At 51.2% G+C, this 11,823-nt stretch overlaps 1 protein-coding gene across 1 annotated transcript; it reads left to right on the top strand.

Annotated features, from left to right (window-relative positions):
* Nucleotides 1-2,475: 2,475 nt before the first annotated feature.
* Nucleotides 2,476-4,298, top strand: SPDYC (speedy/RINGO cell cycle regulator family member C). The gene is made up of 6 exons (XM_054725407.1): nt 2,476-2,611; nt 2,812-2,870; nt 3,139-3,224; nt 3,325-3,496; nt 3,585-3,927; nt 4,092-4,298. The coding sequence occupies exons 1-6, from the start codon at nt 2,476-2,478 to the stop codon at nt 4,118-4,120; spliced, it is 825 nt and encodes a 274-aa protein (XP_054581382.1). The 3' UTR covers nt 4,121-4,298.
* The last annotated feature ends 7,525 nt before the right edge of the window (nt 4,299-11,823 follow it).

The following is an 11,823-nucleotide window of genomic DNA, read 5'->3' as shown; positions in this document are numbered from 1 at the left end:
CGCCGTATGATTCCACTGACATGTGGTATCTGGAGTAGTCGAATTCATAGGGACAGAAAATGAAACGGTGGCCCTGGCCGGTAGCTCAGTTGGTTAGAATGTCCTCCAAATATCAAGGTTTCAGGTTCAATCCCTGGTCAGGGCACATACGAGAATGAATCAATGAATGCATAAATGAGTGGAACAACAAATCGATGTCTCTCTCTCTCTCCCTCTCTTCCTTTCCTTCCTCTCTTTCTCCAAAATCAATAAATAAAAATTAAAAAAAAATTCTTTTAAAAAGACAAGAAAAGTGCCAAAACCGGTTTGGCTCAGTGGATAGAGCGTCGGCCTGCGGACTTAAGGGTCCCGGGTTCAATTCCGGTCAAGGGCATGTACCTTGGTTGCGGGCACGTCCCCAGTGGGGGGTGTGCAAGAGGCAGCTGATGGATGTTTCTCTCTCATCGATGTTTCTAACTCTCTATCCCTCTCTCTTCCTCTCTGTAAAAAAAATCAATAAAATATATTTAAAAAAAAAAAGACAAGAAAAGAAAATAGAAAGGTGGCACCAGGGGCTGGGGGGGTTAGTGTTTCATGGGCAAGGAAATCCAGTTTTGCAAGATGAAGAGTTCTGGAGATAAATAGTGGGTGTTGATTTCACACCAATAGGAATGTACTTAAAACCAATAAACTTAAAAACCATTAAGGTAGTCAATTTTGTAATGTATATTTTACCACACACACAAAAAGGGAAAAAGTCACCTGTCAAATGTGGAAAGTGGTGTAGGAGCTGATTGTAGGTGGGACTGTGGGCAGTAATGAGCCAGTGGAGACTTGAAGCCCAAAGGGCCTAATGCTGCCGGCCCCAGGGGGTGGGAAGGGGTGGGGGTGGGGAGGGGTGGGGTGGGGTGGGGGAGGGGTGGGCAGGGCAGCGGTAGCTTAGTGATTTTGTTTTTTGTTTTTTAATCCTCACTGAGGATATTTTTTCAGTTGATTTCCAGAGAGAATGGGAGGGGAAGAGGGGGAGAGAGAGAGAGAGAGAGAGAGAGAGAAACATCGATTGGTTGCCTCCCACACTCGGCCCTATCAGGGCTGGGGAACCTGCACCCTTGACAGAAATCGAACCCATGACCCTTCAATCCGGGGGCAGAAGCTCTAACCACTGAGCGACGGGTCAGGGTGGCTTAGTGGTTTGGGGTAAAGCCTTCCTTTACCAACTCTGAGCCATGGGTCAGGCTCTCCCGCCCTCCCTCAAAGGATCTTGGGAAGGGAATGTAGCCTCTTGGGAGTCTCACGCCAGGATCATCTTCTTTCTGGCTCCCAGGTTTTGGGATTCCTGGATCTGAAGAAAACACAGGCACACCCCGAGACCCTGCCCCAGCGACCCTGCCCCGGCGAGGCACAATCGGTGAACTTTAACTCACACGTCAGTCATGGCCTCATGCCCTGCACCTGGCTCTGCATTGGTAAAGAGGTGGGGAGGGGTCACCTCTGCAGGTGATGAGGCTTTGGGGAAGTTGGTATCTTGGGCAGCTGGGGAGGGAGCGGTGGAGGCCAGATTCACTCCTGGTAGAGGTAGGTAGGTGGGGCTGGCCCAAGTCCCCACTCCCAGGAAGGGGCGGGCTGGCAGCGAGCTGTGGGCGGGCAGCTCTGAGGCTATATTAACGCAGTCACTGGAGGCTGCTGGCTACGCTGTAGGTCATCCCTGAGCTCAGGTGAGGCTTCTGGAGAGCAGAGGAGGAGGCTGGGCTGCTTGTGGGGTCCTAGGCGGAGGCTCCCAGGTTGACCTCAGGGCGGTGGGCGGCACCTTCTCCTGAGTCCTTTAGGTGGCGTCTCTCTCCAGGACTTGATAAGTTTGAGGTGGTCCCAACTCAACTTGCTTAAACCCAAGCATTTGTATAACAGCCCTCCTTCTGGGCCTCAGTTTCCCCCTGTGAAATAAGGCGTTAGTGGTTCCGTAAAGTTTGCCACTTTGGTGCATGGTGAGAGGGTGGTAATGAGTTGGGGGAGCATGGGGAGAATCAAACTCTTTGGTTTTGGGGGTCAGACTGGCTCCACTTTTAGGTGGCCATGAATCTTCACACTTGTTTCCATGTTTGCAAAATGGGTCTCCGGTTCTGTCTGCCTACCAGGGCGGAATGAGGTGATGCCCTCCACGCATTTAGCACAGCCCCAGGCACTTAGGGTCCCTCAGTGCTGCCTGCTGCTGCTCTTCTCTCTGGCCCAGCCTGGAGGGGCTGGGCGGGGGTGGGGAGCTGCAGCCTCTAGGATCTCTGCTCTTTTCTGGCCTCCCCACCCTACAGGCCCCCCAGTTTCCTTCTCTTCCAAGCCCCCAAGTCTCCATCTTCATCCCTCCACCTTCTGGAGGCCTCTCTCAGACCAGCCTCACCACTCCCTTGACTTGCTGGGGGCGAGGGGAAAGCTGCTAAGTCCTGGGGCTCCTTTCTCTACAGGTACCCACCCCCGCCCCGCCCCACCCGCCCCGCCCCCTATGAGATGAGCAAAGCCCGAGCCCCTGCCCACGAGGTTGCCATCCAGGTGAAGCTGTGGGGCTGGAGCTGTCAAGATGGGGGCAGCGGGCCTCTCCCTGCCCGCCAGCACCTGGAGCTGCGGGCCTTCCTCCGCCTTCTGGGTGCGTTGCCGGGGCTGGCAGGGGAGGGTCCAAGTTGGAAACGGACAGGAGAGGCGGGCTCTCACCGCCCCTTCCCTCCCCAGGTGGCCCTGGTTCGGCAGGTGGGTTCCGTGGAGTCTGGGGCTTTGGAGCTTCACGCCACGCTTGTCTGGGGGGAGGTGGGTGGTAACCCCACTTGACGGTTTCTCCTCTCCCCGCAGAGCACAGCTTCCTTCAGGAATTCCTCGCCAGAGATCCCTGTTTCCAGATTTCAGATAAGGTGAGGGGACTGGGACTTCGGGTCGCCGTTGCGGCCACTTGGGGAAGGTTGACTTAGTGGGGGTCGCATGCTGCTGGTTCACCGGGTCCCCTGGTCTGGAGGGACCGCCTGCTTTTTCAGCCCATGTCTCTGCAGACCCCTCCCCACCACTGAACCCCCGTTTCTCTAACCCCCACAGAACTTCCTTGGGTGCACATAGGCCTGGCGCAGCTCCCCTCCCCCGTGCCCACTCTAACCCCCCCCCCCCCCCCCCGTGCTGTGCCCGCAGTATCTCCTGGCCATGGTGCTGGTCTACTTCCGGCGCGCCAACCTGAAGCTCAGCGAGTACACCTGCAGCAACCTGTTCTTGGCACTGTGAGCGCCCCGGGGGGGGGGGCACTCTGCCCGTCCTCCTTGTTGTAGGGTGGGCAGGGCAGATGCTCATAGCCCCTGCCCACCCCACCCCTGTGGCCAGGTACCTTGCAAACGATATGGAGGAGGACCTGGAGGAAGCCAAGTGTATGATTTTCCCGTGGGCCCTGGGCGAGGGTTGGCACAATCAGGTGGCAGACTTCCTGCGCCAGAGGGACAAGCTGTGGGCCAGGATGGGCTTCCGGGCTTTAGTGAGCCGCCGGCACTGTGAGAAGGTGAGGCCCTGGTGGCATCCTGGGGTGGGAAAAAGAGGCCGGGGACCCCCCCCCAGCCCCCATTTACCGTTTATTCCACCCCTGCCAGGTCATGGCCACGGAGCCGTCCCACTGGGCCTGGACTCGGGAGCGGTGCCCCCACCACGGCGGGGCTCACAGGAGCTACTCAAAGGCCGGGATCACCCTCCCCCGGGCCCCCGGCTTCTCACCACCCTGCTGCTCCCTCTGTGGCTCACCCCCTCTCCATAGTCACTACTGCCGCCAACCCTGCCCCTTGCCTGTCTTACCCAAGAGTCCTTCCCCAAGCCCCGAGTGGTACGGCTCTCCCTCCCAGGCCTGTCTCTCAGGGGCTGAAGACCCCTGGGCCGGGGCCTTCCTCGTGGTCCTGCCCTCCCAGCTACTTCTGGAGCCAGGCACCTACACCCTGCACAGTGAGTTGTGGGCAGGAGCTGGGGGTGGGCGTGGGCGCCTGGGAGACAGAATGAGAGGGAGGGCCGGGGACCGGCAGGTCTGGGTGCAGGCCCCAGCTCTGCCAGCTCCGAGCTGTGTGAGCTGGGAAGTTTCCTCTCTGAGCCTCTCTCCCTCCTTCCCCCAGTCCTCCTGGAGCCGCTGCCAGTGCCCTAGGCGCAGACGGACAGATGGACGGGCGGACACCGCTCGCAGGGTGAAGAGCAGCTGGCCTGCCTGCCCTGTGGCCCCCTGGCCTCCTGTCTTGTTGACCGCAGGCTGGCAGTGTTGCCCAAGCCCCCTGCCCCTCCTCCCAACTTGCAACTTGCACCCACTCTGACTCTGCCCCCCTCTAATAAACTCATGTCCACTGTGCTTAGGCCTGGCTCCGTGGCCCAGGGTGGGGGCGGGAGGGAGGGAGTGGGGAGAGAGGCGTCTGGCAGGTTCAGATCTGTGGTTGAGACCCATGAGCACAAGTTCTGTCGTCGCTCTTCTCCTTCCCGTTGGTGGCGGTCATCCTGAGCCTCAGTTTCCCCTTCTGGCCCCCCCTGTGGGAGATGAGGTCTGCCATGTGGATGACATCGGTTGAGATGAGGTGTGCGTAGCCCTGGGCAGAGGGCCTGGGGCTACTGCACACAAAAAGCTCAAATGAAACAGCTCTACACTCGGTCTGAAATGCCCGAGGGGCGGTCTGAGGTCTGTTGAGGAATAAGACTAGTCCTTGCCCTGGGCTGCCATCGAATAGAATGTGATGATTATGATAGGACACCCCCTCCCAACAGGGTATTTGTTAATGAAGGGCAGGGGGGCTTTCCAGAGGAGGTGGGGTTTGAACTGGCCTTGGACAATGTCAGGTTTACATGGGGGGTGGCGAGGGGGGTGGTTCTGAGGAACGGGGTTCTTAGAGCGACAGCCTGGAGGAGTGATTAAGTCTCGGTCTCTGAGCCAGGCAGCTTCAAATCCCAGGTTCCTGCGTGACCTGGGCATGTTACTTAATCTCCCCCATTGCCTCATCTGTAAAACGGGTATTGTACCCAAATGGGTTTTGAATGCTCTAAGCCGAGAAGGGGTTAGAACTGCCTCAAGAGCAGAGCACAGCCCGGCCGGGTAGCTGGATCGATTGGAGCATCGGGTATGCCAAGGTTGCGGATTCGATCCCTGGTCAGGACACATATAAGAAGCAACCAATGAATGCATAAATAAGTGGAACAACAAACTGATGTTTCTTGCTCTCTCCCCCCTCTCTCTTTCTAAAAAAAAAAAAAAAAAAAAAAAGGATGGAGCTCATATATGTGTTACAGCCCTGGCCGGTTTGGCTCAGTGGGTAGAGCGTCAACCTGTGGACTGAAGGGTCCTGGGTTTGATTCCAGTCAAGGGCACATGCCTGGGTTGTGGACTCGATCCCCAGTGGGGGGTGTGCAGGAGGCAGACAATCAATGTTTCTATCTCACGTCCTCTCTCTGAAATCAATAAAAAACATATTTTAAAAACCCACAAAAACACTATGGCTTGCAGTTTGTTTAAAAAGAAAACAAAGAAAAGCAAGCCTGGAGGCTGCAGACATTAGTAGCCAAGACAAGGACGACAGAGTCTTTTTATTTTTCAAACAGGTGATATAGTCATTTGAGTTTTGTACATTTTGAATTTTGAACCAAAAGTCACCTCCTATTCCTGACTCCTAGCCACCTGGTTCCTGTCCCTGGGAGCAATGACATACATAACCAAATGCAGCATAATAAAAATACATATATTTATACATATATTTGGTCTTTGTCCCTGGTTCCTGGCACAGAGCTCCTGAAATCCTTACAATTTCCTGAGTCATAGGAGTAGAGCCAGTCCCCTTTGGACCACACCTGAGTTAGTTTATGCTAATGAGTGACTGAGATCAATCTAGAGGGTGTGGGAACTTTCAAACATTCCCCCCCTCTCCCCCCCCCCCATCTCCAGCAGGGGCCGGGGACCGGAGAGCAGAGTTTCTGGGTTGGTGAACACAGGTGTGCTGGGAGGTGGCTCGCCTGGAGAGGGCATGGAAGCTCTGTACCCCTCCCCCCATACTGAAACCGGACCACCCATGGGGCTGGGCTGCCCGTCACTACTGGAGCCATTTAAGCAGACAGGTTTGAATCAATATATGAGCATTTATTCCAATAATGCCAGCAGCACGGGAGAGCAGCAGGTCATCCACAAAAATCTGCTCTGCAGCCCCCATAAGCCAGCTGCTTATATGGAGTAGGACAAAGATTACATGGGGAAGCAGGCAAAAGGGATGAAAAATGGGTATAGCCCGGCTGGTGTGGCTCAGTGGTTGAGCATCAACCTGTCAACCAGGAGATCATGGTCAGGGCAGATGCCCGGATGGCAGGTTCGATCCCCAGTAGGGGGCGTGCCAGAGGCAGCCGATGGATGATTCTCATTGATGTTTCCCTCTCCCTCTCCCTTCCCCTCTGAAGTCAATAACAACATATTTTATTTTTTTAAATGACAGAGAAAATATATAAAAATAAAAAATGACAGGAAGAAAGGTGATAATTCTTTTAAATGGATATAATGGTTACAGATGACAGGCATTGGGGGCTGAGGTGGGACTCCATTATTTGGGCAACAAGGTTGTTAATCTTTCCTTGATCACAGGCAGGTTGGACCACATTCCAAGCTTGACTCCCAAGTCCCAGGGCATACAACAGCCAGCCAGGTTAGAATGTGCTTTCTGATTAATATTTCTTATAACCAATAGTCCCCAATATTCTATTTCTGCCCCTAACAATTCCTTGCCCCACACATCTCTCCTATTTGGCTGTTCCTGAGTTGTATCCTTTTTAATAAACTGGTAACAGTAAGTAAAGCACTTTCCTGCATTTTGTGAGCCTAAGGACTAAATCATCAAACCTGAGGAGGGGGTGATGGCACCCTCAAATTTGTAGTTAGCCAGACAAGAGTGGGGGTCGCCGGGGCATCCCTTTTGTGGCTGGCATCCCGTGGGACTGAGTCCTTACCCTACGAGGTCTGTGTTGACTCTGGGCAGTTAATGTCAGGACTGAATTGGATTGTGGGTACCTAGCTGGTGTTGGAGAATTGGTGTGGGAAAACCACATGTATTTGGTATCTGGGAAGAAACACACATTTAGTGTGAGAAGTGGTGTCAGAAAAAAGACACCACACCAAATATGCGTTTATGTCCCACCCCCTTTAAAAAACCGAAAACCAACTGAGTCACACTGGCCTGGGTTTGCTGGACAGATTTTTAAATCTAGTAAGATCAATTTTGTGTGGCTTCTGGGTTTGTGTCGTAGTTAAAAAGACCTTTTCCACACTGAGGTGACTAAAAAAGCTTCTCCTTAGCTCCTGGCTATATTTGTTTTAATTTTTTATATATAAATCTTGAGTTCATCTGTAATTTATCGTATACAAAATTTCCTCCCGTTTTCCTAATAGTTTTTTATTGAAAACCTCATCTTTTAAAAAATATATATTTTTTATTGATTTCAGAGAGGAAGGGAGAGGGAGAGAGATAGAAATATCAATGATTCCTGACCAGTTTGGCCCAGTGGATAGAGCATTGGGCCATGGACTGAAAGGTCCCAGGTTCGATTCCGGTCCAGGGCATGTACCTTGGTTGCAGGAGGCAGCTGATGGATGTTTCTCTCTCATCGATGTTTCTAACTCTCTATCCCTCTCTGTAAAAAGTAAATACAAATATATATATATTTTAAAAAGAAATATCAATGATGAGAGAGAATCATTGATTGACTGCTCCCTGCACACCTCCTACTGGGGATCCAGCCTGCAACCCAGGCATGTGCCCTTGACCGGAATCGAATCCGGGACCCTCCAGTCCGAAGGCTGATGCTCTATCCACTGAGCCAAACCAGCTAGGGTGAAAACCTCATCTTTTATTAAGGCATAGTTGACATCCAATAAAGCACATACACTTAAAATGTACATTTTTGTTTTGACATGTATATACCCTTAAAACCATTACTGGTAAAGATAATGAACATATCCATCATCCAATAAGTTTCCTCAAGGCCCTTGATAATCCCTCCCTCCCACCTATTGCCACCTGCCAGCACCTCCATCAACTACTGATCCTCTTTCTGTCACTAAATTGGCATCCCTTTTTTACAATTTTCATGTAAGTGGGGTTATATAGTATGTTCTCTCTCCCCCTCTCTCTCTCTCTCCCCTTTTGTAGGATATTCTCTTGTCTGGCTTCTTATACACAGTATAAATTATTCTGAGAGTCACCCATTATTGTTCCTTTTTACTGCTGCGTAGTATTCTATCCTCACAATTGTTGATGAACATTTGGTTGTTGCTAGTTTGGGCCATAAAACTATGAATATTCATGCACAAGTCATTATACAGACATATGCTTTTATGGGTAACATTGCCTAGGAGTAGAATGGCTGGGTCATATGTAAGTGTATGTTCATTTTTTTCTTTTTTAAAGATAGACTATTTTTAGAGCTGTTTTAGGTTTACAGAAAAATTGCTCCGTGGGGACTCTTTCCCCTCCCCACGTGGGAGTCTGTACTTGTTCTTCAATAAATTTCCACCTTTACTATACTATCTTCTGTTCGTGATTTCATTCTTTGCCTCCGACGGACAAAGAGCCCAGGGAAAAACCACCCTGCCCAGGGGAACACCGCGCATTTCCGGTCCAAAATTTCCATATCATGATGGTGCATTGGCCAGGAAATTCGCAAGTCTACTCTCTTCACATCGAGCGAAATAGAGCCAAGGTCAAAAGCTGGACATGCCCTAACCGGTTTGGCTCAGTGGATAGAGCGTCGGCCTGTGGACTGAAGGGTCCCAGGTTCGATTCCAGTCAAGGGCATGTACCTTGGTTGCGGGCACATCCCCAGTAGGGGGGTGTGCAAGAGGCAGCTGATCGATGTACTCTGTCATCGATGTTTCTAGCTCTCTATCCCTCTCCCTTCCTCTCTGTAAAAATCAATAAAAAAAAAAATAAAAATAAAAAAAAAAGCTGGACATACCTCAACAGGAAAAACTGGTACCAGAAGGGAGACACTTCGACTGAGACACAAAGATCCTGCCACTGTGGAAGAAGTGCCCTCTGAAACCAACGCCAAGGCAACTGAAAAGGCTGATGATCGTGAGCTGTGCATGGGAATTCGAGATACTGGATTAGCTGCCACAATATTTGAAGCTGGAAAGGGCAAAGGTAATCCAGATGAACTCGCTGTGGCACTTGACAAAACTCTTGGAGACTTTGCGTTCCCAGATGAATTTTCCTTTGATGTTTGGGGAGCCATTGGTGATGCCAAACGAGGAGGATTATGATGTGGATGGATGTCCATCACTGGAGAAATGAACCATTGTTCCTGTGTGTGTGTGTTTTTAAAATAAACCTAAACAATCTGCTTTTAGGGGGGGAAATTGCTCAGCAAGTAGAGAGAATTCCCATATATCCCCTCTCCCTCTGACACTGTTTCTTCTATTACTAACATCTTGCATTATTGTGGCGCATTTGTTACAACTGATGTACCAATATTGATACATTATTATTAACCAAAGCCCACAGTTTACATTAGGACTCACTCAGTGTTGTACATCATAGGGGTTTGACAAATGCATAATGTCATGTATCCACCTTCCCAGTATCATAAAGAAGTTTCACTGCCCTACAAATGCCCTGTGCTCCCCTATTCATTCCTCCCTCCGCCCCCGAACTCTTGGCAAACACTCATTTTTTTTTTTTAAATCCTCACCTGAGAACACCCATTTGATGATTTTTAGAGAGAGGGGGAAAGAGAGAAACATCCATGTGAGAGAGAGACACTGATCGGCTGCCTCCCGTAAGCACCCAACCTGGGATTGAACCGCAACCCAGGCATGTGCCCTGACCGCAAGTCGAACCAGTGCATGGAACAATGTTCAACCAACTGAGCCACACTGGCCAGAGTGCATCCTTCTACCATTAATTTGCATTTCCCCAGTGTTGGGCAATTTTCCATGGCTTATTTGCCATTCATATATCTTCTTGAGTGAGATGTCTGTTCAAATCTTTTGCCCATTTTTTTTATTTTTTTAAATATATTTTGTTGATTTTTTACAGAGAGGAAGGGAGAGGGACAGAGAGCCAGAAACATAGATGAGAGAGACATCGACCAGCTGCCTCCTGCACACCCCCCACCGGGGATGTGCCCGCAACCAATGTACATGCCCTTGACCGGAATCGAACCTGGGACCTTTCAGTCCGCAGACCGACACGCTATCCACTGAGCCACACCGGTTTCGGCTCTTTTGCCCATTTTTATTGAATTATTATTTTTTTGTTAATCCTCACCTGAGGATATTGTTGCATTGATTTTTAGAGAGAATGGAAGGGAGGGGGAGAGACAGAGAAAGAGAAACATCGACGTGAGAGAGACACATCAATTGGTTGCCTCCTGCATGCGCCCTGACCAGGGCTGGGGATCCAGCCTGCAACCTTGGGACCCTTCAGTCCATGGGCCGATGCTCTAACCACTGAGAAAAACTGGCTAAGGTTATTGAGTTATTTTTAAGGGGTAAAAGTTATTTATATGTTCTAAATACAACCCCTCAGTAATTTTGACAATTATTTCCTCTTCATTTGTGGCTTTTTCATAATAGTACCTTCTAAAGAACAAGTGTTTTTTGATGAATTAAACCTTTTTTTCTTTTATTGTTTGTGCTTTATGTACGTATTTATGAAATCTTTGCCAAACCCAAGACCATTAAGGTATTTCCTAAGCTTTCTTCTAGAAGTTTCATAGTTTCGAAGTTTACATGTAGTTGTATAATCCAGTGCGAGTTAAAGTTTGATGTGGTGCATCCTAAATAGTCATCAAGTTCATGTTTCTCTCTTGTGTCCATCACCTCCCTGGTTTGAAACACGTCTCTTTCCCTGGTGTTTCAAACCTCTCTTGCCCACCCAGCCCACTCCCATGCATCCTCCTCCTGCATTTGTACAAATCTGAGCTCCGGTAGAATAAAATCTAAACTCCCGTAGCCTACCCGGCCCTGTCATAACCTTTCCCTTCCTTTCTCTCTCTCTGCTCAAGCAACACTAAGCACATCCCTATCCCTCCCCTGTGCCGAGCCATCTCCCCACGCCTGCCTCAGCACCCATTCTCCTTCCAATTAACTATGGGTAATACCTGAGTCCATGGGTCTTCACCCTCTTATGCCCAGGTCAGCACAGTGCCTGGCACATATGGGAGGTGCCCGTGCCCATTTGGTGAAGAATGGATCAGAGGAGGAGTGACGGGAGGTTCTGGGGACGGTGGGACACACAGGTTGAGCCCGAGGGCTCTGGCGGGAGGGGTGACCTTTGGTACCTGTCCAGAGCATCCTCCCTCTTCAAGGTCCCTGTTCCCTGGGACGTGACCACAAGGCGCTGGAAGTTTCCCTCATTGGCCGGAGCTCCCCTGGCCTCTGGACCTTTGCACCTGCGGTTTCCGGCTAGGAACGCCCTCTCCAGCACCTCCCTACCTAGCCAACTGCTAGGCTCACGGGCTCTACCCCCAAAACGGGACCAGCAGGGCCCCCTCCCCCAGCTGGGGCTGCTCTGCCTTAGTCACGGGCCTCCGTGCAAGGACCTGCCAGAGGGCTGAGTCACCACTGGACACATAAAGGCTGAACGGTGAGGGGCGCTGCCCGGCTCTGACTCACCAGGTGAGGGAGCTCAGCGAGCCACACCTGTCAGGCTGCGATTTCCCCCTTTCTCACCGGAGTGACGGGGAGTCCGACCTTCTTGGGTCCTAAAAGGCTAGGAGAGCTATGCACTGCCCCCCGCCCCCCAGTGCCCGTGTGTACACCCTACAGGCGCTGCCACAGCCGCTGGGCTGGGCCCCAAGGCCAGTGCAGGACCTGGCACAGGGATCTCCTCC

This window comes from Eptesicus fuscus, chromosome 13 (genome assembly GCF_027574615.1).
Source record: "Eptesicus fuscus isolate TK198812 chromosome 13, DD_ASM_mEF_20220401, whole genome shotgun sequence".
Taxonomy (NCBI): Eukaryota; Metazoa; Chordata; class Mammalia; order Chiroptera; family Vespertilionidae; genus Eptesicus; species Eptesicus fuscus.
This window is presented reverse-complemented; position numbering and strand designations above follow the sequence as displayed.

Bases quoted from the DNA above. Each gene is read 5' to 3' on its own strand.
- SPDYC (XM_054725407.1), top strand. From the start codon at position 2,476: ATGAGCAAAGCCCGAGCCCCTGCCCACGAGGTTGCCATCCAGGTGAAG. The intron at 2,612-2,811 runs GTGCGTTGCCGG...CTCTCCCCGCAG, and splicing joins GGCCTTCCTCCGCCTTCTGG to AGCACAGCTTCCTTCAGGAA. The intron at 3,928-4,091 runs GTGAGTTGTGGG...TCCTTCCCCCAG, and splicing joins AGGCACCTACACCCTGCACA to TCCTCCTGGAGCCGCTGCCA.